The following is a 27,449-nucleotide window of genomic DNA, read 5'->3' as shown; positions in this document are numbered from 1 at the left end:
CCCCAGGGATAATATATATATATATATATATATATATATATATATATATATATATATATATATATATATATATATATATATATATATATATACTGACTGTTCTTCCCTATGTGTCGGTAAACAATGTTTTAGAGTAAAAGCAGAGACGTTCCCCTTTTTCTATATAGTTGAAAAACTTTATGTTATATAGAGGGACAGTTCATAGCTGCATAGAGGTGGGAGAATTCATCACTACTGAAGAAAAAAAAATAGGTTACCATCTGTCTGGCTATAGAAAACAATAGAATTGGCCGTAGTGAGTTCGAGGGTCATTATGGACCTGCTTTAAGATACTGTAAGACCAGATTCAAATCATTTCACTAAATGAAAGACAGGCAAGGTGAACGACTTTATTGAGGAAATGCAGTAAATGTATTTGTTAAATGGGTATGAAATACACACAACTAGACGCATATCATAATGTCGACACTGGATCATACTTTTAACGTCAACTTGTGGTAACACCGAGAGTCCACATTTCTCATTTGAATATATATATATATATATATATATATATATATATATATATATATATATATATATATATATTATATCTGTTTCTGCTTTGGTGATGTAGGGGCGGGAACAGACGAAATAACGATCTCATTTGCTCACATCCACATAACGTCGTGTTACTGCTGAACTTGGCGTCGTTCCGGCTATAGTTAGAGGGCTGACGTTTTCTTAGCATTATCGTCGTTGTAGCTGGAGGGTGTCGTATCCTTGGTGTCGTCGTGGCGGGCATCACGCAGGAGACGCAGGCGGAGGTGCTCCAGGCAAGTCACGACCACTGCTAGACCAACACCCACTGCCATGATCAGCACTGCTGAGCACACCTACAGCGAATAACATGAAAAATGTTAAGAGATTTTCACTATATGTATATAAAGGGTAAGCTATAGTTATGAACTAATATATGAAATAACTTCTGAGGCAACAGAAGAGGGAGCGTATGTACGTCTTTACCTCGGACAGTCCGATACTTTGATAGGCCGTGACTGTGGCAGCGTCGGGACAGGGATGGGCGCGCCACCACCGCTGACGTAGCTTCTCCAGGATGCCTCCCTCATTCATTCGAGACATGCTGCAGGGACAGCACAAGATTGATTAGTACACCCTGATCATCCTTACGTTCCAAACACACCAATAAATGTAGAACATGATGAGCAGTGTGTCCAACTATCTTTAACACTATAAGACATGGTTATGGTAAAACTTGAACAATGTTTGACCCTTGAACACGAAGAATTTCAAGGAAGAATTTCACATCTGTTTTCCTTTTGATGTCTTGCCCATTAAAAGATAGTATATGTCTTTGAATAGATAAGGTCTTTGATGAAGAGTACAGGGCCAGGGTTTATGGTATAAAGAGCGGTGGGGGGAAACACACATCATCATGAGTGAATGGTAACATCTTTTAGTGGCTGCCATAAAGTCTTGATGCGGTCAGGAAAGCTCTTCAGTTTACACGGAGCTGCGGCCGGACGAGGGAGGTGGTAGGCAGCAACAGAGTGATGTACGAGGGAGACAGCAGTCAATACTGGCAGAGGGCAAGCAAGTGTGGGAGGGGAGCTGGCAAGGACAGTGCTCACCAACAGACGAGGAAGGTTTGGTGATGACAGCGGTGTAGATGAGTGACAATAAACATCTAGCAATGGCTGAGGGTGAGCAGGGAGTGTGCAGGGGGAAGGAGGAGGGTAATAATACTCACTAGTAGTTGATGGCGGGCAGGATTGGAGAATGGCGCGGCAGAACGAAGGAACTCATCGTCTTGAACAACTGGTGCTTTAGAAGCACCAAGTCGCAGTCCTTCTTCTGGTAGTAGTCCAGCACTAGCGGAAAACACACACTCCCATCACAAATAAAGACAGGAATTATTCCACATACGAAGTAAATGTTTATGTTAGGTACATTCTTGAAGGAAAGGATGACAGGTGTGTATTCGAAAGATTTGAAGTTTGATTTGCAAATAGTTTTCAGAAAACGTCTCAAGCTAGGTGTGAGGAGAAAGTCAAGTATGTTGACTTTTTCATGACGATGAACAGGAGTATTATAGGCCACCTCAGAGACCTTCCTAAGTCTCTCATAACGGGAAAGGTCTTTGCCTCGGTTTAAGATTATTATCAACTGCCAGGAATAAGAACACTCTTTTATTGGGAGAAACTGAATGCATACGATCTTAAAAGAAGAAAGTCTAAAAGGACTGACGGAGCGACATAGTATAGAGACGTTCGTGGACGCCTTGATAATAATGATTGGTATGCTGCCCTTGACGGACTGCATACGTTCTACGAGATTCATGGGATCAGTATCAGCTCATGCCCGTCAAAGAGCCAGGACTGTAATCTGTGATAGATTTCCCAACATATGACATAAGCTATAATTACCTATTTGTCCTGTACTGGGCAGAGAGCTCCTTACATTCGTATGACCCCATTTCTTGAATATTTTTTGAGCTATGATGATAGAAGGCTCTCGCGTAGAGCTCACCGCAGGAGAAACTTAGAATGAAGGAGAGTCGTGCGACTTACATGTTGGCGAGTGTTATATGCGTGAGGTGAAGGGAGGGTGTGTGTGTGTGTGTGTGTGGATTGAATGCCGGCAACCCACGTATATGTGAGGTTGAAGGAAAAGATAGGATCTTGGGCCAGGAAGAACTTGACAACCACTGTAGTACCTCCATGACTGGTGTGTGTGTGTGTGTGTGTGTGTGTGTGTGTGTGTGTATGGTGAAGCAAGGGTCCACTGCATATAAGCCTGACGCTGATTACCCCTCAGCTGGATGGACCAAGGTAACGAAGCTAGTAATTGACAGTACAGACGGGCATGTTCCTTAGTCCTGACGGGCTAACCAACTCCCCATTAACGAGCGACGGAATCTATGATTGATCAACGGCTCGGCTAACGAGGTAGGGTTTTATCTCTCGCACTTGGCCACCATATGAAATAAAGGCTCACTCTAAAAGTAATTCAGGCACTGGCACAAATCCCCGAGCATTGGGGAAACATAACTGGCAATTTGGATTGATGTGTTTCCATGAGTAAAGCAGAGGATGTGGTTGTGTCCACCGCGTTTATGTTATGACTAGGTTGAATAGTGGTATTGAAAATGAACTGAGGGAAACGAGATATATCTAGAAAGATGATAGGTAGAAGTAGCGATTTATCATCGAATTCCACTAGGTTACTGCTTCCCCATTCCGAGATATGCGGACCTCCGAAATGCGAGAAAGGGAATAGTAATAAGAGCAAGCGAGATGGGAGGGATAGTGAGATGAAGTGCGTGGAGTGGATTCATCAGGGTGTGAACAGAATACTTAGTTTTGGTTAAATCTTTGTTTCGTTGTGCGTGTGATGAGTTCTTGTGCTTGCTAGGCAACCGGTGATTGCTCTTAGTGCTTTATTTTCCGTGGCGTACAGCTTTGTTGAGCCTGGTGACAAACGTCAAGACAGAGACTGAAGTAACCCTCTTAAGGTTGGACTCACCGACGTAGTCACCGATAAATGCGTAGGACCCCTGAAGTGTCCTTCTAATGGCATCCTCGTAGGTAGGCATCTGGACGCTCTCGCCGAAGGACTCCAGCTTAGACCCGGCCTCCTTGAACACGTCAGTCTGCGACGTCTGTACCAAAAACACGCACAAACACACACACACACACACACACATCAAAATCAGAGTGGCAGACTTTACATAATACTCGTTGACCAAACCTCAAAGTGGTCTCTGAGTCATTTTTATACCCCAACGTTGGCGAGATGCTAACAGATACAATGTAAGTCCATTGTGACCCAAAAGCAAGACACTGGATCGAAATATCCATTCTAAATATTTTCATTATGGTCATGAAAGCAATATTAGCATTGCCTATGGATCGAAATATTCATTTTGATATACTTCATTATGTATAGTTATAAAGGCAATATTTAGAATAGCCTAGAACAATGCACATGCGAGTCTAATAAGAGGTACGTGTATGTATATGCTGCATGAGAAGCGTACTAACCATCATGTTGTCTAGGTAGACGGAGCCCTGCCGCGTCCCGAACTTATAGTCGCTCCTCACCAGCCCTTCCAGGTCGGTGAACGGCAGCGACATTCTGCCATACAGGAATTCCTACTAAATGAACAGTAGCTTCAGTCTGATAAAAAGTAGTTCATACGTATCGTACGTTCACACAACACATCATCCTCAAGTTCGTACGACAGACATCCATAGTAGATGGGAGCAAGATCTGTACCTATGCGAGATTATTTTTGGGGGGTCTTGTTTTTCTATATTATTTTCGTTCTCCAAGTTTAGATTTTGATTCGCATTTAGATGTAAGGAAACACACGAACAATCAATTATTAATCATCTTTGATTAATTTCTGTATTATTATCATCATCATTAGTATCACCATTATTCAGACTGAAAACTTGTGTACACAGCAGGCCATTCACATTCATCTGGTTACCTTATCCATTTTGACGGAGAGCCACAAAAAAAATGGGACATCACATAGAGGACCTTGTTGCTTTCATTATTAGTGTCAGTCAATATGTAACCACCACCAAGATAAAAATTTTACATTTTCTTCAGGTGTCAAGGTTGCTGCTATTACCACACATTATTTTAAGTAAAAAATCTGGAATTTTGAATTTTCAAATTTTTCATTTTTTTCATTTGATGACTGCTTGTTTCCAGAAAAATTACTTCTTCAACAAATCAGTTTGTTAGAAAATACACAAAGAATGCATAAAATCTATCCATTTTCCGCAATCAACAGTTTGAGCAAATACTTGTCATAGTCTCCATCTGTAGGATGTATAGATTATCATAGAGCAAGATTTTCTATATGATTTTGATTTTGTACCAGTTTCTAACTAAAGTAGCGTAATATATGCACATTGAGGAAATCTAAAGTGTATGATAATGCACGAAGAGGAACTTACCGTTTCTATTTTCTTTTAATGTACATTAGTATCAACTTAAGGCAGTGATTTTAGTTTAGATAATTCTCTCTCTCTCTCTCTCTCTCTCTCTCTCTCTCTCTCTCTCTCTCTCTCTCTCTCTCTCTCTCTTCTCCTTACTTGGTGACGGTGAAATAGGAGACGAGGTTGGAGGTGTAGGCAGCGTATAACACCACAGCCGCTACCCACATCGTACCGAACACCAGCCTAGCCGGACCCGTCTCGGGCACCACTTCCTGGCCTGGAAAAGATTTTCATAAGTCCACATTCCACTTATACTTGATCACAATTTAAGCACGACTTCCGCAAATACCTCTCACTACTCTTCCATTCCATTCATTTACTCTCACCCTATGCCATTCTTCACTCAGTCCTTCCTGTTAAGTCTGAACATAGGCTGCGTTAGTGTGCGTGTTACAACTCAGGATGCGCCAGGTTTGGACTAGAGAAACCTGAGAACGGACCGTCCTAAAACAAGAACCCGTGCCAGACTAGGTCCTGAAACCTGAGAACGGACCGTTATAAGACAAGATCGCTGACTAGGCTACGTCCTAAAGAGACCGAGAACGGAGTGTTATGACAATGATCTTACTAGACTTTGGCCTGGAGAGATCCAAGAAGGCACCGTCGCAAGACAAGAGCCCATGCTAGGGTGGAACCTGGAGCGACCTGGCGCTTCTAGAAACAGCAATAATTGGACATAGTTTTAGTGGGAGCTCAGACCCACTGGTTCATTCCTATCGAAGTGGAGGACACTCTTTATAGCTTATCGATACTGCGCTAATTACGTTCCTTTTTGTCATCATTATTGTGCTAACTTATGTTACAACAGCCTCTGACGGCACAAAGACACTGTAATGAGAGTCTATTCATTGATTTCCATTTGCTTAATTGCGACTCTGTGGCAGCAGGTGAGTGGAGATGAACGCTACTGTTGATAATACATTTATTGTCATTTTGTCATTAGTATTACCTGTCAACAGGAACAGTTATTGTGGACTCCACGCTTCCCTGCCCAGCTGGGGTCGGACCCGCATAGTATCGAATTCTGAGCAAGGCGGTCGGCCCAAACCCAACTTAGGTGTTCATTTTTTTTTCCCCACGGAGCTGGTTGATAAATGGGTATCTGGCTTGGGCTGGTGTGTGTGTGGTGGGGGGGGGGGATACATAATTGAGGGAAAAGAGACTGGGGCAACACGAAAGTAAAGCTCTGAGTGTTAGTAAACACCGTCAATAATTGGTCTATTCTGAACTGACTCACACCTAGCATTTGTCAAGGACTGTCTACGCTTCCTCTTTCACATTCTTAAAGCTGCAGTCTATGTAGTAATAGTTGTATTAGTGTAGTATTGCATACCAAGAGAAAAGACATTTTTTTCTTGTTGCGTTCTTGGTTGCGTCTTCTTGCTTATCTTGGATTACCATGAAGAATCTGAGTTACTGTGATGCACACCTGAGACACTTTGCTCCAGATTATGGCTTACGTATCTATCCCTGACTTACCCCGTTGCTGAGTCCCTCTTGCTGCGCCCGTTGGCAAGGCGGTACATGTCGCCTTGCCACATGTCTGCGCTTACCTTGCTGCATGAGGACTGTGGATGCGAACCACACACCGCTGAAGAAGGATTGAGCCACATCTTCCTTCTCCTTTGTGTTTAAGTCGAATACTGCTGCTTCGTTGTCCCCGTCCGGCGCTTTGTCCTTTACGCCGTAACCGGGTGAATTCTCCTGGGTTGAAGATATATATATATATATATATATATATATATATATATATATATATATATATATATATATATATATACACGCGCGCGCACACAGACACACACACGAGTGTGTTTGTGTGATCCACACGGAAAATATACCTCAATATTGAACAGCTCAAGTTTGTATTCATCTCTGAACAATCGCAATATAAGAGGAAATACCAAGAGGATCTGCATCAAAAGCTTCGTATTTTAAGTGTTCATATGCTTCATTCCTGTTTCATATTACGTTGTGTCACTTTCTAATTCGTCCAAAGGGAGTAGTGTTATGTGGGACGTGGGCTTAATGTTAAGTCGTAGGCAGAGGGGACTGCCCATTTAGACGTGCTAGTGGGAACTGGCTAAGTAGTTAGTAGGGATCGTAGGAAGCTGGATGTGGCAGTGTTAAGTGGCAGAGAGACGTGTGTGGTACGAAATGTGTAGCGTGTTGAGGCTTAGTAAAGCAGCGAACAACTGGTAGGACACTTTACCCGCTGGTGCCGCTGGGGCGGCGTCGAGCAGAGCAGAGACTTCGATGATGGAAGCTTTCTTTCGGGCTCCTGGCTGCTTGTACTCCCCGCACTGGGCCTTGTGATAGTAATTCTTATCGGCGCTCGACCTCTTGTCCTGACTGCGGATGTGTTTGTTTGCCGGCGTCGCCAGAGCACTTTGCATCGCTTCAGCAACTGGCGGAGGCGTCGACGAGGACGAGTGGCGCAGTACATGGCGAGGGCAGCCACGGGTATGGAGACGATGATGCAAACCCAAACGTTGACGGAGAAGGGATAGAAGTAGACAGCAAGGAGGTCCTTGATGGTGGTCTGAGGACGCTTCATGATGATTCCTGGTGACATAGCATCAGCAGCTTTAAGTTTTGCCTAGATTCTGAAGAACCTAAATCCAAAATTTGGGGCCTCTTGGTTCTACGGGTCAGCCATGAAAGACCATGATGTCGCTGGTTTAAAGTCAAGACACGACCGATGTTGAATTACGTTAACGATGTGTATCTAGATCATGTTTGACGACTTGTAGTCGCGTGGTCTACAGTACCGTAACCTTCACTAACCTGTGGTGCAGTAGCTTTCACCGTCCAACACTCTGACATCCTGAACCAACCAGCACTCTCCTGACCTATACCCTGGCCTGCACTCCCCTGACCTGCACTCCCCCAACCTGCTCTTCCCTGGCCTGCACTCCCCTGACCTGTGCTCTCCAGATATGTACTCCCCCGACCTGCACTCCCCTGGCCTGCACTTCCCTGGCCTGCGCTGCACTGACCTGCACCGCCGTAGATGGTGGAGACCTTCGGGAAGGAGACAACGCTGCTGCGGGCGTAGTTGGCCCCAAGGTTGGCCAGACCAATGTGGGCGTGGGCGTACATGACCTCGCCCACCACACCCGTCCACCTCCCATCCTTCAGCGACCCATACGAGTTGTCGCATACCTCGTACAGCGTGTACCTGTACCAAGGGCAGTCCTGTATCATGTACCTGTACCAGGGGCAGTCCTGTATCACGTACCTGCACTGAAGACAGGCCTGTATCATGTACCTGTACCGGAAACATGTCTACATCATTCTCCAGCATCGGGTTCAGACTTCTGCGCCATATACAAGCGCAGGATACAGTTTCGGCTTAAGAACTCCTCGTTACGTGACTCTGGTTTAAAGAAAGTCATATTATACGTCCAGGTAGGAACCAGAAATAGCTACTTCATTTGCATACTAATAAGCACGTGTGATCTGTTATTTTGGTCATTATACGGGATACAATTTCGTCTATCATTAGCATTTCCTTTGCTTCCCATCTACTACGGTGCAATGTTTTTTGTTCTTTCAGGTTCCTATAACCCTATCTAGACTTTCTGATTATTAATCAAGGTCTTTTTATTTTTGTTTTTTACCATTAATGGGAAAGAGAAAATATGTAATAGGAAATTCTTAAAGGATTAGATCATTTTTCATAGTTCTCAAGCAAAATTGTTACTTGAAACGCGATCAAGATGGTCCGATTTTCATTTTCGTCTTGCAATGGTTATATTCCTCCTTTTACGTCTTTATACTATTTTCATCATTACCATCATTATCATCACCATTATCATTCTACTCAGGACCCTTTTTTTATGGGCCTCCTGCAGCTTCAGAGGCTGCGTTACAATCAACATCAGGGAATTCATTGACTCGCTTAGGAAGAGATTTTCAACGAGAGCTTACTCGTTCTCATCAACAGAACGTAACTACAGATTAACGGAGTCTGGAAGGTCAGTTACTGTTTGCAGATGACGCGGCGCTGGTGGCAGATTCGAGTGAAAAAACTGCAGAAGCTCTTTTAATTGTGGTACTATCTGTGTGGTCCTCCCCTGGTGTAAGTGTGTGTGTGTGTGTGTGTGTGTAGATAATTCTACCGTCCGAGAAGGGAGTTTTGTATTCGTAGGGCCTTATCTCATGTGTGTGTGCGTGTATGTTTCTCATAACGTGTCAACATAAATAGATAATTCCATGCACCGATATAACCAAACGACCTACGAGCATATCTATCTACATGCAAATCGCCACCTGTATTTTTGGATGTTAATGCCCCTTGCGTGTGAACGGACAATGTGATGTACTAGCGCAGCACCTCTACAAGGTTGGTGGCGTGTATGCGAATTAATGTTAGTCACGAATTGCAGTGGCAGTTCTTTTAGCTTTTCTTCTGTTTAACTAACGCCGCGAATGCCATTAGATTTCATGATTCACAAGTCTGTGGTCAATACTGTGCAAAGAAAACTGGATATATTTTCCTGTGATTGAGCCTGTCCATTAATCTTTTGGGTTCGACGTTCACAGCTTACGAGTACGACTGTACGACTCATGAGCGCGATGGTGCGACACTTGAGCGCGACAGTACAACCCTTATTCATGACGGTACGACCCTTGGGTTTTATGCTCTGGCTATTAAACTGACCCCCACAATGGTTTGGTTAAATACTAGGCCATCATACCCAAGGGTCGTACCGTATGGTCGTACCGTCTTGTTCAACGGTCGTAACCGTTGTGCTCAAAGTTTGTTCATGTCATCTTGTCCTACTGTCGGAATTAAGTTTAAAGTTACTAACCTTTCGTCAAATAGCGCCAGTGATTCCATGCACCAACAACATTTTGTTCATTTCAGGTAAAAGCACTTTTAAGAGCCTTTAATCCATGATTGGAAAGCAACTGCATATACATTCCAGCTTTTGGGTTATACATCTTGTGCACCAGCAGTCACTTTATCTTACCACTATATTTGTACTTCTTGAGCATTCCAAGACTTGGTATACATCAGGGTGCATTGCCTTAGTAAAGACTAAGACATCCTTGAATTCAGAGGGTAAATGATCGAAGCGATTTATGTGATTTTATCACCCATAAGCCTTGATAATAATGATAATGATAATGATAATGATAAAGAATTTTTAGGTAAGTAAATACCACAAATCAGTTTTACAAATCTTTCCGTCCTCATTTATACGATGGAAAGGAATAAGTGATGCCATAAAAAAGTACATGATACAGAAATATCGGGTACAGTACTTACGTGAAGTTCATGTAGGACTTGAGGACATCTAACATGTCAACGAGGAAGCCAGTGAAGGCTCGCGGTTGTTGACAGGTGATGTGCGCTGGCAACGGTGGCGGAGGCGTCTGTGTGCTTTTACCCACTGCCCTGTAGAAAGGAGATGCATGCGTTGTGTCAGACCAATCTACCGAGCTGAAATTTCTTTTAAACTTATGGTTTTACCTCCTCAATGAGCCAGTTCTTGTGAACTTCACTTTTAATCGTTGATACAGCTTTTTAAACATAGGCGTGAGAGAGTCACGTCCCACCTACTCCACGCCATATTTCTGACCACCAGTTCTGATTGCATTTTTTTTTCCATAGTTTCCAGATTTCTCTCAGTTTGCTGTTTGGAAACTTCGTTAGGGAAGGGATGTAATAAACACAGTATCAACCATCAATCGTCTCAAGTTTTCTAAATCTATTGCAGCTATTTTGGTGATAATATAGTTGATCATTACCACAGTTACTGCTGACTGGAAATACACAAATGATTGCGTACTTCTGATATGATCATAATGACTTAAAACGTCTACGTAATTAACAGTGAGACTGCTCATTAAGCGAGCTCTCAGAAAGTTATCAAATATCACCTAGAAGATATGGTCATGTAAGGAGCTGTCATGCGAAATCAACTTCATATGGCTTAAAATGCATGATGTTTGAAGACCATGGTATGTTCCTCTGGTCACACTGTTAAAAGTGTGTTGACTCTCTTGTATCATCATATCTTTGCCATTAAAGTCTAGGTCCGTGACCCGCGTCCCACTGCTGCCTCCCATAGTTTGTGTGTGGAGACCATTAACACGCAGATTGACCAATATACCTCCTCCTTCCCTCAACCAGTGAAGCATTGGCAATATATTTCCATTTTCATCATATCTTACTCCTACAACCCCTCTATATTTTAGTTAAATCAAACGGTATTCTGAAAATAGAAAGCTAAGTAGAAAATGGGTAGGAAGACCCAAGAGATGCATTAACATCACAGCCAATCCGAGTGATTGATTCCTGTCGAGTTTGTAAAGCTGTAGAAATCGAAGGGTATTCAACGCTTTTATAAGCCATGTATGTGGCTGCCAGAGCCAAGGGCAGAACGTCCAGCAGTGGGGGGTGTCTCTTATATTGCGAGCCGTCCGGGTCGTTAACTATTATATACCTCCGCAGAGACCGAACCATTTTATGGTGCTGGGTCTCTTCGATCGTCTTTCTTATTCTTCTCTTCTGCTATACCTGTACTACCCTACCACCAATGGATTTTCAGTATAATAGTAAAAGTTGTCAGAGTACTATTAATGGATATATTTTTTTTCCATAAGCTTTCTGTAATGTGATAGTTTTTGTTTTGCAGATTCCGTGTCCTTAAACCGCATTATTTCGTACGATCGAGATGATGACAAGAGACTTGACAAATCTAGGATGGTAGGAAGCGATTGCTTGGGTCAAACTCTGTGTTGTGTCTCAGTGGTGTTTCTCCTCAGTGCTCCGTCCACTGATGTGTCTCAGTAATTTCATCCGAGTGATGTTTATGGTTCGGTAATATGTCTTTTTAGTGTGTTACATGTGTGATGTTTCTCCCAACTGAATAATAACTGAATAATAAGTATCTTTTCCAATGAATTGGTTCAGTTAAGTGTCACAAGAGGGAAGGCTTTTGCTCCAGTGCGTTCGACACAGCTGTGTCTTCTGACATAAGGATCTGCTTGAGTGATGTATCTCAGTACAGTTTGACATCTGAGTGAAAGACTTTATCTTTTCTAGTGAAGCGCCTCGGTGTGTTTAGTGTGGTAGACGAAGGAAGATTTTCCTATAGTGATGTCTCCACCGTGGTAATTATTTGGGGATGAACCTTTACCTGCAGCCTTTATAAGGTTACGGTGTGTGTAAAGAGCGAGAACTGTAACATGTGTGAGGATATGTGCAGTAACCGAAAAAAAGGTGGTAGCTTGTGTGACTTTGTACACGAACGCTGTCAAACGGCGTGGACTTTTGTTGAACCTCTAAAATTTCCTTAGAGTTATACAGTTCCCTACAAATCAGAGAAAAGACTTTTAAAGTATAAACACTTTTGATAGATCATTCTAATCTTTATATTTAAGTGGATACATTTGCTTTGTTATTGTCTACGCAGGAACCGCTCATGACTGCCTTCGCTCTCCAAAGAATGGTAAAAAGTCACGCTGGTAAGAAGAGCCTAGCTAGCTCATTTGTTTGCCGGAACATTGCAAGTTTTAAGAACACCATCGTAAGTCAGAATAAGTTGCTGGTAAGTCCAGTACTCACAGCGTGCAGTATGCTTTTGGCTTAAGGAACACTCTTCTGTTTATGGAGCCTCCCACACTATGCATTCTGACACCTGTAGACACGCACACATTCATATGGTGATAAACGACCTTGGGGAATTATTTACAGTCGTGTGTGATATATGAACAATTATATGAATCCATCCAAAGGACGCTTTGGGTATTTATTGAAAATGGGGATGGATAAATCTTTCTCTAAGAGTTACGTAGTTTGTAATATGGCTGTATGTGAGGTGTGCAGATATCATTAGTTGCATTTGAATAATTTTCTTTGAAGGCCCTCAACTTATAACGCAGTCAGCGAAATAACAGTTATCTCGTTTGTAAATGAAGCTGGTGGTAATTGCTACGTCCTTGCAGTTCGCCTCTGCTACAGCCAGCGATTATAGACAGGTTTGAGGCCAAATTAAACCTTCCTTAGTTGCATTGCTGTTTTCATTCGTGCGCTTGGTGGGTTGCAGAGACGTGTTTCTGATCAATCGCAAGGTGCATTAACTTTAAGGTTCCACTACTTTCTCGTTCCATTACGGTAAATCAACGTATAAGCTTTTTTTTTCTGTCTTTTTTCTTAAGACAACTAGTTTCCATCTTTTACGTTAATTTGAACATAATGGCAGCCCACAGCTGGCCTAGTAGTAAGTGCAGGAGCCATCTTCACTCCTGAAGCCAAAGATATCAGAAGCCTAGTAGCATAACACATGTCAGTCACATCAGAAGGTAGGTGTTCAGCCCCAGTTCCCACCCATTCTGACCTCAGTGTTGCTTCTCTCAGAGGAGTGAACGAACAGGCTTCCCCAGCTGATGGTCAGGTACTTGGCCTCCTCAGACTCTCAGCTCGGTAGATTCGAACTATACTCTACATGTGAGGTCACATGAGGTCTTGTATATTCGCATGTACTTATCGTGTAAGGTCGTCCGAGTTCTCATATATTCACATGTACGCATCTTGTAAGGTCAACTGTTGCCTCATATATTCACATGTGCTTATCGTGGAAGGTCATCTGATGTCTCATATATTCACATGCACTCACTATGTGAGGTCATCTAAGGGCTAATGTATTCACATATACTCACCATATTAGGTCATAAGAGATTTCGTATATTCAGATGTGCTCACCTATTGCTGTCGTTTGAAGTCCCGTTTAGAGGCTTAATGAACGGCTCTCCCTGGGAGAAGAGAAATGAGACAATGGTGAGAGACAGTAGGACACTGGTGAGAGACAGAAGGACACTGGTGAGAGACAGTAGGACACTGGTGAGAGACAGTAGGACACTGGTGAGAGACAGTAGGACACTGGTGAGAGACAGTAGGACACTGGTGAGAGATAGTAGGACACTGGTGAGAGACAGAAGGACACTGGTGAGAGATAGTAGGACACTGGTGAGAGATAGTAGGACACTGGTGAGAGATAGTAGGACACTGGTGAGAGATAGTAGGACACTGGTGAGAGATAGTAGGACATTGGTGAAAGACAGTGAGACATTGATGACAGTGAGTGGGACTTTTGTGAGAGACAGTACACTGGTGTGAGGCAGAGACACTGGTGACGTGTGTTTGATATGCGGTTACAGTGTAATACACTGAACATATTAGTGAAATTTTGAGCCTTAATGTGACCCAGAAAGATCGTAGTATGTATACAGTATACCAAAAAAAGCAATGTAGTATGAGCACTTCGTCGGAGAAGCGGCACAGACGAAGTAAATACACATCTAGTAGTCCCTTGGAGTGTTTCACACACTTTGGGATAAGTATGATGACCTCAGGGTGATATGTACAGACATTGTGAAGTGCTGATGACAAGTGTGACCACATCGAAGTGTGTTACTCACCCTGAGCGTGGCCACGTAGAGGTGCGAGCCGTGCAGCTGGTACTGCTCGTGGGTGGAGAGAGCCCGGAGTCTTCCCGTGTACCAGTGGTTGGTGCTGGCGAACGCCGGTGGTGGTGTCCAGGTGTAGACGGGGACGAGGCGCGGCTTGGCGGCCTTCTCTACCGCTACCACAGGAGGTGTCAGAAGAGCCCAGTAGTTCGGTGGCTTCACGTACACGGTGATCTGATCCACCTGTCACCACCGCCATCCCCCAAAAAACACTCCATTACTAACACCTTCGTCAGAGCAAGCATCAAGCAACAGAGTGCTTCCTCACTATGGCTCCCAGTGTGCCAAGGTTGGTGACATGGTGTCGCCACCTAAGATATTAATTGATTTATCAGAGTTCCCAGAACTCTACATATTCCGAAGGACTTTTAGTGTGATTCCCGCCAACACTGAAGAGATGGTTCCTGCCAACACTTAAGACAAATTCCTTCCAACATTTGTCAGACGATTCCTGCACGCACTTAAAATCCTGCCATCATTTGTTTAAGACAAGGTATTAAGAAAACAGTAATGAAATTCGCCACGTTTGTTTAAGACAAGGTATCAAGAAGTCACAATCAATAATAATGAAACCACCACGCTCATGATGAGTTAGACCACCTTCCCTCGGCCTAATCAAGTAGGAACTGAGAACACAAACGTCATGCGAATATATTTCTGGCACGGCTAGTCCCATGAACATCCTCCATCACAGTGTTAGATCCAAAGAGGTTCCCTCAACTCTGCGCATTCAATGTCATTAAATCTAATGTAATTAGTGTAGAGTAGTAGTAGTAGTTCTCAATGACAAATGAGAGAAAAAGATACTACCTGCCTATCTCCTGGGTGTCGAAGTGAGTAAGGTTGGCGGGAGCAAGCAGAGGGCTTGAGTTTCTTCCCTCTTGTATTATCATTTTCTAAAAGAAAAAGAATAGGAGCCATTCCAGGAATTTTATTTTTCAAGGTTCAGGCGTTTGTTCTTAATGCTACCTTGAGGGAATGTTAAGATGAATATAGAATATCAAAAGTTATATAACGATTTTTCTTTATTTTTTTGTGGTGATTTATAAGTGCTTTTTTACCTGAAGTTTTAACGATATGATCAAGAAATTGAGAACATTTCCGGGGAAAGAAAAATTTTGGTTTCCAAAAGTTCCTTTTCAACTTGCTTCCAAATATATAAGACTTTATCTCTAAAACTTTTAGATATAGAATGAGTTGATCGCAGAAAAGAAATATCTCACGTTTAGTCCATTTTCTATAACGATATATTTTCTTTAGACATCGCATTACAGTTTAGTGGATCTTCAAATATTTTCAAAGTTTTCTCGAAAGTTCAGACTAACATTACGATGGAGCTGAATATATAATCTCTTTTTGAACTACTGTCTGATACTTTGAGAGGCGGGTGTTTTCTTGTATTAAAAAGAATTATAAGATGTTAATTATATCTTTATATGAATATATATGATTCATAATTTCTTTATCATCCAGACTGGTCAGTGAGACTATAAGTACATTATTCCAACAATGATTGTAAGAAGGCGCTAAGGTTCTTGATGCATTACCTTGGCTGTGTCCCGACATGTCGATGAGTCTCTGGATATCGCTGCTGCCTTACGCATTGCTTCCTCCGCTCGATCTCTTAGCCCCTGCAATATTACCTGTAGTTTACCGTATGCTTAGTGTGAGTGCTCGACAGTGTGTTTTTTTCTGTCTGTGTCCGTAAATAGTGCACAGGCAAATCGATTGCTTTGTGAAACAAACACACTCACAAACTTGATGATATATACACCAATGATAATCACATGCACACAAATTTCGCTAATGTAATTCTGCATCCTAAATATAGATCATTGATGTACATCGTTAAGAGAATTCTGAGGGAGACAGTATGGGTACTTCTAGCTGCAGTTGGAGATCCAGGGAAAGGTGAACAAGAAAGAGATGTGAGTAAATAATGTATATCAAGAAGTGTCATAACTTAGTGATGTGGAGAAGACAAAGGCGACACACAGGCAAGACAGCCACTGAAGGGTAAAACAGGACAAGGGACGAGTGCAGGAGAATAAGCAAGAAGATAATCTTTGATAGCAACCGTGTAGACAGAGCTGGTCACAGATTCCATTTTGCGAAAACTAGAACATGTTTCGCACATTTGGTCACCGCACTTGAAGCACAAAGAATCAAGAGAAGGTCCACAGGAGAGCAACAAAGATGACAGCGGAATTAAAATTTGAGTTACAGGGAAAGGTTTGAGGTTTTAAGTTTGCCCACCATGAACAGAGTGGAGTGTGGGGTGACCTGATAACCTTTTAAGTTTTTAAGCCAAACTGATGTAAACATTTCTTCGAAAGATGTATGGATAAATCAGCCAGAAAGAAGTACCGAGTTGGGATATAAAGAAAAAATCCATAGTATAAGACATTTGAATGAACGGAATTAACTGTGTTAGTGAATGTGGACAGCAGAGAAGTTATTGAAAAATTTATAATAGTAAAGCCAAGAGATGCGGCCGTGGGAGTGTAGAACTTCCTCTCTGTTATGTACCAACAGGAGGCTGCACACAGTCAATAAACATATGTATGCATCCATCAATTACACTCAGGCAGGAACCCGACTTACCGTTTGCAGCGGGCTGTTGACGAAGTACACACGATGACCAATGGTAGGGGTGAATACGTTGATGACGTCGTCACTCGTGGACGTGAAGATGAGCCAATCACAGTCACTGTTGTCGTTTCCATTCTCGCGGATAGAGATCTTGAAATTGATTGGAAACGATTGTCATCCTTAGCAAAGATACACGGGTTCAGAGCTCCCTCCATGTAATGAATCAACTTTGTAACAACCTGTGTAATATCAACCCACTGGGAGTTTGGCTAAGACCCTTTGGAACCTCTGTAATCGTTTTGCGCTACCGCTCACAGGCTAAACATAGGGGTGCACAGTAAATCTGCTAGGGTTACCGGCACAAATCAATCAATCAATCAATCAGTCCCCGTAGAGCACAAATAGTTATTTACACAACCACAATGTTATTTCTCTAACGCTTCGGTCTGCAAAGAAGTCTTCTTCGAAGAGCCTCTCTCTCTCTCTCTCTCTCTCTCTCTCTCTCTCTCTCTCTCTCTCTCTCTCTCTCTCTGAGACTGAAGCAATATCGAAAATAAAAGTCACAAAATCTCACTTCTGTTCACCCACGATCTCAGTATATCAACTTAAACTTTGAGAAGTACGCTAATCTGTCTAGTCCCACTTTATCACTGCATATAGGAAATACCTGTTCGCTATTGTGTGTCTGTCATTAGTTCATTTTCAGAGTTGGCAGATCATACGTGTCAATATTTGTCCATGGTGATTACTGGTGTGTATAATGTGGCCTAAATAACCGATAAGTCAATGTTAAAGTTTCTTGGAATGTCAAATTGAGAGTATGTGTGTGTGTGTGTGTGTGTGTGTGTGTGTGTGTGAGACAGAGATGGGTACCAGGCAGTTCTGGGGGAGAGTATGGTATGAAAAAGAAAAGCGTGTGACAAGTTAGAGTGACACGCAATGGTAATGTACAATTGGTGGATGTATTGGCGAAAAGGGATCTATGGGGCAATGTATCAAGAGGTGTAATGTCCGAGGGTGTCATAAATACTAGACGAGACATCCAGTCTTATAGAAGAGGCAACACGTGTGTGTGTGTGTGTGTGTGTGTGTGTGTGTTCTACCAAGGTCACGTTGGTATAGCATGTAACGTTGGATTTTCCTGTACGTTTAACACTTGCACGGATCGTTACCCTCGCCCCTTCTCACACGAGTCCTGTAGTTGAACTCGGTACTAGGCATTACCCACGTCCCAGGTCCTCCTACTCGTTACCTCTATTCTTTCTGTTCCACATCCAAGGTTCTGTTGGTTGCAGTCAGGTCCTCCTTATTGTCTCGAAGTTATCTCCTGGTTCTCTGTGTTGCTACTGTGTTCTATCCAAGTCCTGTGCACTATTCGTGCTCTCATGTTTGTGTTACCCCCTGATCCACTGTCCTACCACTATTATCTGTGTCTTATTTCATCTCTGCCACTCACAGGTCACCCTAGTTATCGTCAAGTCGTTTGGCCTATCTCCAGGTCTTCTGTTGTACACCTTCGTTGTCTGTGATACACTCAGGTTATCTGTATTGCCTTCAAAACCTCCGTGCTATCGTTAGGTCCTCGAGTGTCATCAGGTCGTCTGTTCTACCATGACACTCCTACCTGTAGGTCGCATCTCATACTCCCCTTTTTCTCATCATCTTTGGCTGTACTCCCTTACTTTCTCTCTTTAAACATGCGCCCACATATACACAGTATATCGAAGTACTTCGCAATGCATGATCCTTCCTACGGGAGAGCACAAGTGTCGTATGGTTGCCTTACTATTGACAGTAGGTGGATGACAGTGGGCTGGTCCGCCATCACAACCACATGGCGAGCCTCCTCATCCTCCCACGGGCCTAACACCAACTCCAGCAACGTCTCCAGTGGACTTATGGAAGCTTCAGGAGTCGTCTCCTGTTCAGGAATCTTCCTGAAGGAGAGTCGTGTCCCCAAGCGAATGGTAGTGGCCAAGAATCTTTTCACTGGAAGAAAATAAACGGGCGTGGATATAACAAATAGTATATGATGATTTATAGCTCTTTATGAGCATTTATTTTCTCACTATCCTTTCTCCTTTATGTCCAGAATTCCATTAAGACAAAGGACACTCATTGTTTCATTCTCCGTTCATTCTTTTTCTCTCCCCGACAGATTCTCTGTAGTGAAAAATGCTTTCTTGAATCGGTAATAGTTCATCTATGTCGTAATCCATGAGGCAGACATGGAACGTCTCTCACCAGATCAATATCCATCATTATAACATTATGAATGTCCTACCATTACTTCACTCCTGTCTCTCCTCTAAGCCTTCTCGCAATTGTCTCTGATGAAATATTCCTTATCATTTACGAGACACCGAGATGCCTCCGACATAAACATGACCGGGACTTACCCAGTTTGATGTTGGCGTTGGTGTCTAGCGACTGATCGTACAGGACTGTCGCCTTCGACCAAGAGTGGTATGTCATCCACGAGACTGTGAGATCCAAGAGCCTCTTGACAGGATCCAGTGTTGGGGCGCAAGGCCAGCTTGCCGCCCCGCCATGGCACTTGGTGGTCAGGGTGGGGACGGGGATGAGTGAAACGGGGTCAACCAGCGGGTCCTCCTCCCCAGCCCTTTTGCTCGCCATTGCAGAGGCCACAACGCTGATGACGTCACACGTTGCCATGACAACAACGACTGGAGGAAAGTTCGAGGACGCGGCGGGTACCTGTGAGGCGGGGATGGATGCGGCGCCGCAGGGTAGGGCGAGGAGCAAGGTGCTGCTGCTACTGATGTTAGGTGCGACAGACGCCGCTACGCTTCCCACACCAGCGCAGTCCTCATACAGCAGCAACACTGTTGTTCACCACCGACGCAACAAGGGATAACATTATGAAAAAGCCAAAGTAATCTCTGTCGGAAATAATATCACATCTCTGACAGCAGCAAACCTTAATTAAACCCACAAACAACATCTTTAGACGAGGAGCAAAAATTTTAGAATCTCAAAGGATCACAAATGTTCGGAGATTACTTAAAGAGTAAATCGGTTCAGCGAACGAATTAATACATCAGATTTTCCCAGAAGAACAAGAATATCACGAGCTAAAGCTAGAAAAGTCTACAAACTCGAAAAATAATAAGTTGAATGTCTTTACATAACAGTACATATATTACAAATCATATTGCAAAAAAGAATGCTTGAGATATAACATAGCAGAAGAAAAATTCCTCGAATTCGCATTATGGAAAAAGCTTAATTGATTATGTGTAAGATTACGAAAATCACATGTACAAGTTTCAGAACTGTGTCATTGCTAAGGGACGCTATTATGACGTAGACACCGTATTCGTGCCGGACGGTAACCGAAAGCAAGCCACTTGTGGCGAGAGGTAAGACACCGCCGTCATTATAGCACATAACAGCAACAAAAAAAGTTGTGATTGATAACCTGGAGTAAATTTTGAATGACGTGGTGGTATGATAGAGCGCAGACTACACAGAACGCGTGTACGAAGGGACATTACCGACCAGGGTCCATACATAAGCCTAAAGGGCAACAGTAAACTTCGTTTGTTTTGTATAGTTCTTGACAATTGTCCCATCAGCTGTAGATGTTCTTCAATACGTTGTATGTCTCATGGTACAATTTGTAGTTCTGGAAAAATTACCGCTATGACCCCTTTAGTTGAATAACTAATATCTATAGCTGATTCAGGGAGCGAATTTGTTACATAGCTTCCGAAAGGAGAAATAGGTGTTTCATGCTTTAACCAACGATAAAAGATAGCTTTCACATCACAGTAAAATAATATTTGGTCACTGGAGTTACTACACTGCCTTTACATCACAGTAAGTCAACTAAGCTGTTGTGAATATCTGAAAAAGACTTGACCGGGTTACCAGGTTCTGTTTACAACCTGCTCAACACACACAAGATATACTCTACGGAATTTCTAACCATCATTTCATATACGCTGATAAATTCATCGACACGCTCAATTATATGTACAGAATGCAAAAGATCCTCAAAATTTGCTTGTGTGTGTTTGCATCATGATTTTTTCGTTAGAGACTCAGTGATGGTCTGCATTCGTTATTCGTTGTTAGATAATTCAGGACATAGTATGTAAATAATTGAATAAAGGTTTATGGCACGAACTCAAAACGCTCTCTTTCAAAGTCAGAAATTCGTTTAAATAAATGAAAGTGAGTTCTTGATAATCTCATTGTTACATAATGAATCATGCATGAAGAGAGATCTGGTTGGCAGTCATTTAAGGACAGCTTAACCGTTGTAAACCAGCTTAGTCTTGCGTGGTGTCCCGTAAGATTTTCTATTACGTCATTATAATGCATGATAATCCTTATGTCTTAAGGACATTACTGTCCGTCTCGGATAAAGTACATTTTTTTCCTGTCCATGGATTTCAATGTTGTGATTTAACCAGAAATAGCTAAAGAGTGCTAAGTTTTGATTTATTTGACATACTTATTGCCTGAAGAAATGAAAATGAAAGTTACATTTTGTTCATATTAAAAAAAAAAATCAGTTTAGAGTTACAGTCACTTTGTGGGAAACATAACATTAAATCTACCCATTACGCTTTTTCAAAATGTAACGCGTATGATTACATTACGATACTTTATAAGAATTGCCATTATGTAATAGCGGCAAGAATGTTGTTAATCACTGGCATACAAAGTAGTCACATACATTAATGTGGGTGACACCCAAAAGTTATCTTTATCAAACAACTAGCGCACAATTCGAGTATAAAACACAGAGGAGGTCACTCTCAAAAATCACATTAACTCGAAAGCCTTTACGCTTTTGACTGGAGTTCCGTTGACGGTCACCCTATTACAAAAATATCACATGGAGACGAATAGATTTTCTGTTTCAGTCTATGATCAAACATGCCTGCACTGCACCCAGCTATGTGATAGCGTTACTTCATGTCATGTACGCCGAGGAACCTGCCAGATGCACAATGACTAACCCCCCAACCATTTCCTTGCAAGGATAGGAATTTATTGGCAGCTAAGGTGATATGTTTTCGGGAAATTATTGTACTATGTTGTAGACTATAGAGAGCCAGTCCTGTCTGTCTTTTGTCCGTATACACGCCGAGGAAATTACTTGATAGACGACGACTGACTACATACTCGTTGCCAGTAATTCATCCATTATTGTAGCTGGTAGATTTCGTCAGCTGTTGGCGTGATATATCATTGCGGTAAATATGTTTGCGTTGCGCAGGAAGCTTGTGCCGTCAATGTGGAGGGTATGAAGAGGAAGAAAGATGGGGAGTGAGTGATTCGACTACTTAACGTCCTCACCGCAGAAGCGAGCGGACTGAGGCCCGGAGGGATATGGAGGACATAGACATTGACTCAGGCCTTGATACAAACTCATCAGTAAGAGCAGATCCTTTGTGACATATTGTTACGTAACCAAAACTTATTTCACTGCACCACTCATATGAACCTCGACAGCCACACATCCTTATGATGACACCCAAAGTCTTAACCTTTAGGAATATTTGTAGACTGCCTTACCTGAGGGCGATTGGCGAGCCGAGATGAGCGAAGAGACTAGGACGAGGAAAGCCAGAGCAGGAAGACACAGGCGGGAGCCTAGCACCCGGAGCTGGCCGAGTCCCAGGCCCATTCCCCCCTACACATACACCAGCACCACCACCACTGACTTATCTCTGGTGATTCTTCAGCAGCAGCTTCTTTTATATGGCTGTGTGATAAAGGGTAATTATTATCACTGTTTTAACTTACTGAAGAAAAAAAATATCGATTCCTTGGCTTCATTCATCCTTGTTTGTGCCAGAGTAGCTTATTCAGAATCGGAGAGAAAAAGAGGCTTTGTTCCGTGGAAGGGAAAATCTTTAGAACTTCGTTTGGAGATCTTATCCTGGTATGGAACTCAAGATCAGAAGAAAAAGACACTAGCTTCTCAAATACCTAACGGGCATCCGACATGCTTCGTGGAATTCAGTGCCAACTTCTACGAGGAAAAGACGTCAGACTGAGCCAAAGCAGGTGTGTTTTTCTCTTCAGTCCAAGTGGAGAGGATAACCCGCTGACATCCATTCGTGAGAGATCCCATGTGGCTTAGGAATTTGTCTCAGAGACCAGAGACTGCCAGGTATCGCTAGTCATTAACCTCAAGTTGCATATGTATCGCAAGTCATTAACCTCAAGTTGCCTATGTCCCTCTCCATTAAAATTACGACTACTTCACCACCCTTTGAATAATTTACAAGGGTTTTCAGCCCAAAGTTCTTGAATACTCCTTTCCACTCGCATGAGATGATCGACAGAGTACTCCCCCCACCCCCACCCCCCAAACACACACACACACACACACACACACACACACACAGTGTTTTAAAAGAAAAAAACTAATCGATGCCCTCGTGGAGTGATTTGCTTCGCAGAAAATTTTGTTTTTAACATAAATGTGTGCCTATACCTACCGGTTTTTCGTAAATCATTTTTGGGGTTGATGGTGTTTGTTCCCGACAGCACCGGGGGTTATGCTGTAAGATGTTTCATTACCACTTGGTATTGTCACGTTATAGAATGTTAGTTTATCTTTACTGGACAGAAATCATCCCATGTACATTCATTATAACATATGTGGTATCAAGAACAAATGTGATAATATGTTCTACGTTTTGTCCTGTACTTATCAGATTCCTATCTCCGTCTTCGTGCATTACTGTTTGCATGTCTTTCTCTGCACTGAGCCAGCACTTCACTGTTGTCAAATTCCACTCGTTTGGTCTAGGTTAATCTATCTTTTCTCTCTGTCTTACCCTCACCTGGGCTTCAAACATACAGTGTATCTCCGTCACACCCATAAGGAAAATATGTATTGAAAAATATATTGAGGGAACTTATAGCAATATCCTTGCAGTGCTTGAGTATGTGTTAGTTATAGAATCAGGATCCACGGATATGAGAGTTGGAAGGGCAGATTCGTCTGTCATGAATGCCTACCATGATGATCCTCTGAGTAGTGTATGTACAGGGTGTGATCTTACTCCTAGTGGGTCCCCCGGCACTTTGGTATCCAGAGAGTACGTTTACACCCTCCTTCTTTGCATAATCAAATTCTGCAGACAATTTCAACCTGCCGTATTTACCGTGTAAATGTTCTAATAGTATCTCGTAAGTGGAGGAATAAACAAACAACTGCAGAGGTCCCTCTTTAGTAACACTCCTTCCTGGTATTCTCAATATTCTGGCATTATTTCGCCCCTACCACTCATTTTCGACGAAAAGATTTATGGAATTTTGAATTTTCCTCGCTAGAGTAACAATATCTTCCAGTTCACACATTATCTCTCATTTTACTCTTGTATATACGCCAATCAAATGGTGGACCATTTGACGTTACGATAGTGTACTTCTGTTCATGTCTCTTTGTCTTTCTCTTCGGTCTTTCTCTTCGGTTCATCTGTTAATATCTTAGTTTCCTTCTGATGATCTCTGCCCGAAAAGTCTTCAAAAAACATTAAGGTACCAGAAACGCAACCATCAGATTTGAATGTTTCTCCCTCCATCCTTTAACATTTTCGCTTTTACACAAGATTATATATATATATATATATATATATATATATATATATATATATATATATATATATATATATATATATATATATCACTCACCACAGCTATCTTTGAACAGCTTTCCCACACTCGTGGCCATTCCTTCGGACCATAAAGAAAACGATTTTTGCACTTTGCCTGCCTTCTCTGCCGTCCGTTACCGCCCTTAGTTTCATGACTTATTTACTCTGGGCAAACTCCAAGGAAAGGCTCCTTTTTTCAGCTGCAAAATACACCCTAAATGGTGTAGATTACTGAGAAATACTGTGAACCGAAAAAACAAAACTAGGTATAGCGTCACGAAAACAACATCGACTCGGGTGTGATATATGTTGTTCACAGCTTTCTTTTATCGCATGCAAAGACTTACGACCATCATTAGCAATAATTTTCTGCTTTGGAGCCACGACATTTTAAATTTTTCTTTACTGTGATCGAATGCTTCACATTTTTCCTTGTCTTAACGAATTAGAGGAAGAATTGTAGTGCTGTCCTCTGTGGCCATGTTCGTGTCCGCTTGCGAATCCACACCTTAGTTTTACGTTCGGGCTCAGTTCTCAGCAACTGCTTTTGAGTTATGGTCAAGTATCATCGTATACAAACACATATTGATGAGTGCCTCTGCATCCCTTGAAGAGAAAATTGCCCAGATCAACTTTCCACGCCTCAAAATCAAACCTCATAATCAGTGATTACCGATGAATAGGTTTCATTATTACTTTAGTCATCCTTTATTTCCCTCATTTCGTCTGTTTGCACTCATACTTCTATAGGAATTGCTAGCTGTCAAAAACAAAAATACCAGGGTTACATAGCTGGGCGTATTGGATATGCCATATAGTGGCCATCTCCTATACCTAATGACAAAGGACTGAAAAGTGAAGTTTCTGCCTGTGAGGGGCAAAGTTGATGTGTTTGATGGCATAGTAGTCCCGGCGGTGTTTCATGGATTAGAGTCGTGGGCCCTAACTGGAGAAGTAGGACGGAGATAATGTGTCTGAAATCAAACGCCTGAGGACAATATCACGTGGTGTGAGGAAGGAATGACATTTTGAGATATGTGTAAGTAAGGCAGTTGGTGAAAGTATGATTTGATTTATCTTGACTAGTTGAAGATAATGATGGATTAACATTTTTTTTGTGTGTGTGTATGTGTGTGTGTGTGTGTACACGCGGAAAATATTATTGGCCACTTACTAATTTGAATTATTGTAGGTATGAAGGAATTAACCTGGAAATTTGTGAATTCAGAACGAGTAACCCGTAACTAACCCACTACGTTGTATTTCTTACTGTTCATGGTACAGTTTAATTGTCTACAACTTCCATTTTGATTCATGATTTTGTGTATGAGGTTCAAATTAAGGTACATTTTGCTTTCAGAATTATATATATATATATATATATATATATATATATATATATATATATATATATATATATATATATTATCCCTGGGGATAGGGGAGAAAGAATACTTCCCACGTATTCCCTGCGTGTCGTAGAAGGCGACTAAAAGGGGAGGGAGCGGGGGGCTGGAAATCCTCCCCTCTCGTTTTTTTTTTTTTTTTTTAATTTTCCAAAAGAAGGAACAGAGAATTGGGCCAGGTGAGGGTATTCCCTCAAGGCCCAGTCCTCTGTTCTTAACGCTACCTCGCTAATGCGGGAAATGGCGAATAGTTTGAAAGAAAGAAAAGATATATATATATATATATATATATATATATATATATATATATATATATATATGCACACACACGACACCGATCATACATAACTTCCCTCATACTCCCTCAACCTCAAGTCGTCTCTGATTTTCAAGATCTTTGAATTACTCGACTTCCCACTCATCCTTAGTCCAGTACCTTAATATCATTCGTCGGTTACTACATCTATTACTGGTAATTCGAGTTTAGTAGTCTTCTACAACAATGTACGTAAAAGGTACATTCTTGGGATTATTTCTACTCAAAGTTTCTTTCATTACTACCGTTTCTTAGTTATGCCTATCTTCTTTGTCAAGTTCACGTAGTCTTAAGCAATGCATGTCAGTTCACACACACCACACACAATTACTTCAGTTGCTACTCTCATAACTAATTCCCAGTTGCAATCTATTGCGTTTCGTATGCTTGGGCATGAACGATAAATTTAAGGGTTCTCGACTGTTACAAGATCATAAGTCAGAAATCAATGCATGTTTGAGTATATACGTTTGCAGAATATTAGTACGTATGCATCAGATGTGGACATATCACTCAAACTTTTATGTCTTTTGAGAATGTCAAAAACGTACAAAAACTTACCTAGGTAGTAAGACTAGACAGTCTTTAGAAAACGTTGATCTTTACATAGTTTTCAAGTACACTCTTGAAGTACCGGATGGATTCAGTCTTAGTATCCAGAGAAATGCGAGAATCATTTCTAAGTTCCTTATATATATACTTTTTGTCAACCTACGCTAATGGAATTGCGTTTCAGTAATTATCTGGTGGTTCGGTTTCTCTTTGAAGACTCTCTTGCAGCTTCTGTTCCTCTACTGCATGTGTCGTTTTAATTGAGCGGAGTAAAGGCTGGTGAAAGGGAGAGATGTTGCCGGGGCTGTGGACGTTGAGGTACTGAGGGAGCGTAGCTCCTTTAACTCACCTTCCTCGCGCCACACTCTGCCTTTGGCGATCTATTTCTTCCCAGAATAAACAACAGCGTCATTTAAAACCGGCATAATTCTATGCT

At 42.0% G+C, this 27,449-nt stretch overlaps 2 protein-coding genes across 2 annotated transcripts in view; one reads left to right on the top strand and one right to left on the bottom strand.

Moving 5' to 3' along the window:
- LOC139765122 (uncharacterized) overlaps positions 1–27,449 on the top strand; it is an 804,219-nt gene that overhangs the window by 725,544 nt on the left and 51,226 nt on the right. The gene's annotated exons all lie outside the window — the stretch shown is intronic.
- LOC139764978 (uncharacterized) lies at positions 393–27,308 on the bottom strand. Its single transcript, XM_071692031.1, has 18 exons — positions 27,023–27,308; positions 22,644–22,833; positions 19,490–19,936; positions 18,877–19,079; positions 17,103–17,240; positions 16,046–16,129; positions 14,451–14,681; positions 13,735–13,784; positions 10,294–10,422; positions 8,015–8,196; positions 7,228–7,580; positions 6,569–6,719; positions 5,112–5,232; positions 4,044–4,137; positions 3,526–3,661; positions 1,751–1,871; positions 1,006–1,123; positions 393–875 (listed from the first exon to the last, which is right to left on the bottom strand). The coding sequence occupies exons 2-18, from the start codon at positions 22,753–22,755 to the stop codon at positions 705–707; spliced, it is 2,841 nt and encodes a 946-aa protein (XP_071548132.1). The 5' UTR covers positions 22,756–22,833; positions 27,023–27,308; the 3' UTR covers positions 393–704.

This window comes from Panulirus ornatus, chromosome 52, assembly GCF_036320965.1.
Source record: "Panulirus ornatus isolate Po-2019 chromosome 52, ASM3632096v1, whole genome shotgun sequence".
Classification (NCBI taxonomy): domain Eukaryota; kingdom Metazoa; phylum Arthropoda; class Malacostraca; order Decapoda; family Palinuridae; genus Panulirus; species Panulirus ornatus.
The sequence above is the reverse complement of the archived record's forward strand: the minus strand, read 5'-3'. Positions and strand labels throughout refer to the sequence as shown.

Coding starts and splice junctions, on each gene's coding strand:
- LOC139764978 (XM_071692031.1), bottom strand. CDS start 22,755: ATGGGCCTGGGACTCGGCCAGCTCCGGGTGCTAGGCTCCCGCCTGTGT. Junction 19,937..22,643: donor GGCTCGCCAATCGCCCTCAG/GTAAGGCAGTCT, acceptor GGTGAACAACAG/TGTTGCTGCTGTATGAGGAC. Junction 6,720..7,227: donor CGCCCCAGCGGCACCAGCGG/GTAAAGTGTCCT, acceptor TCTTCAACCCAG/GAGAATTCACCCGGTTACGG.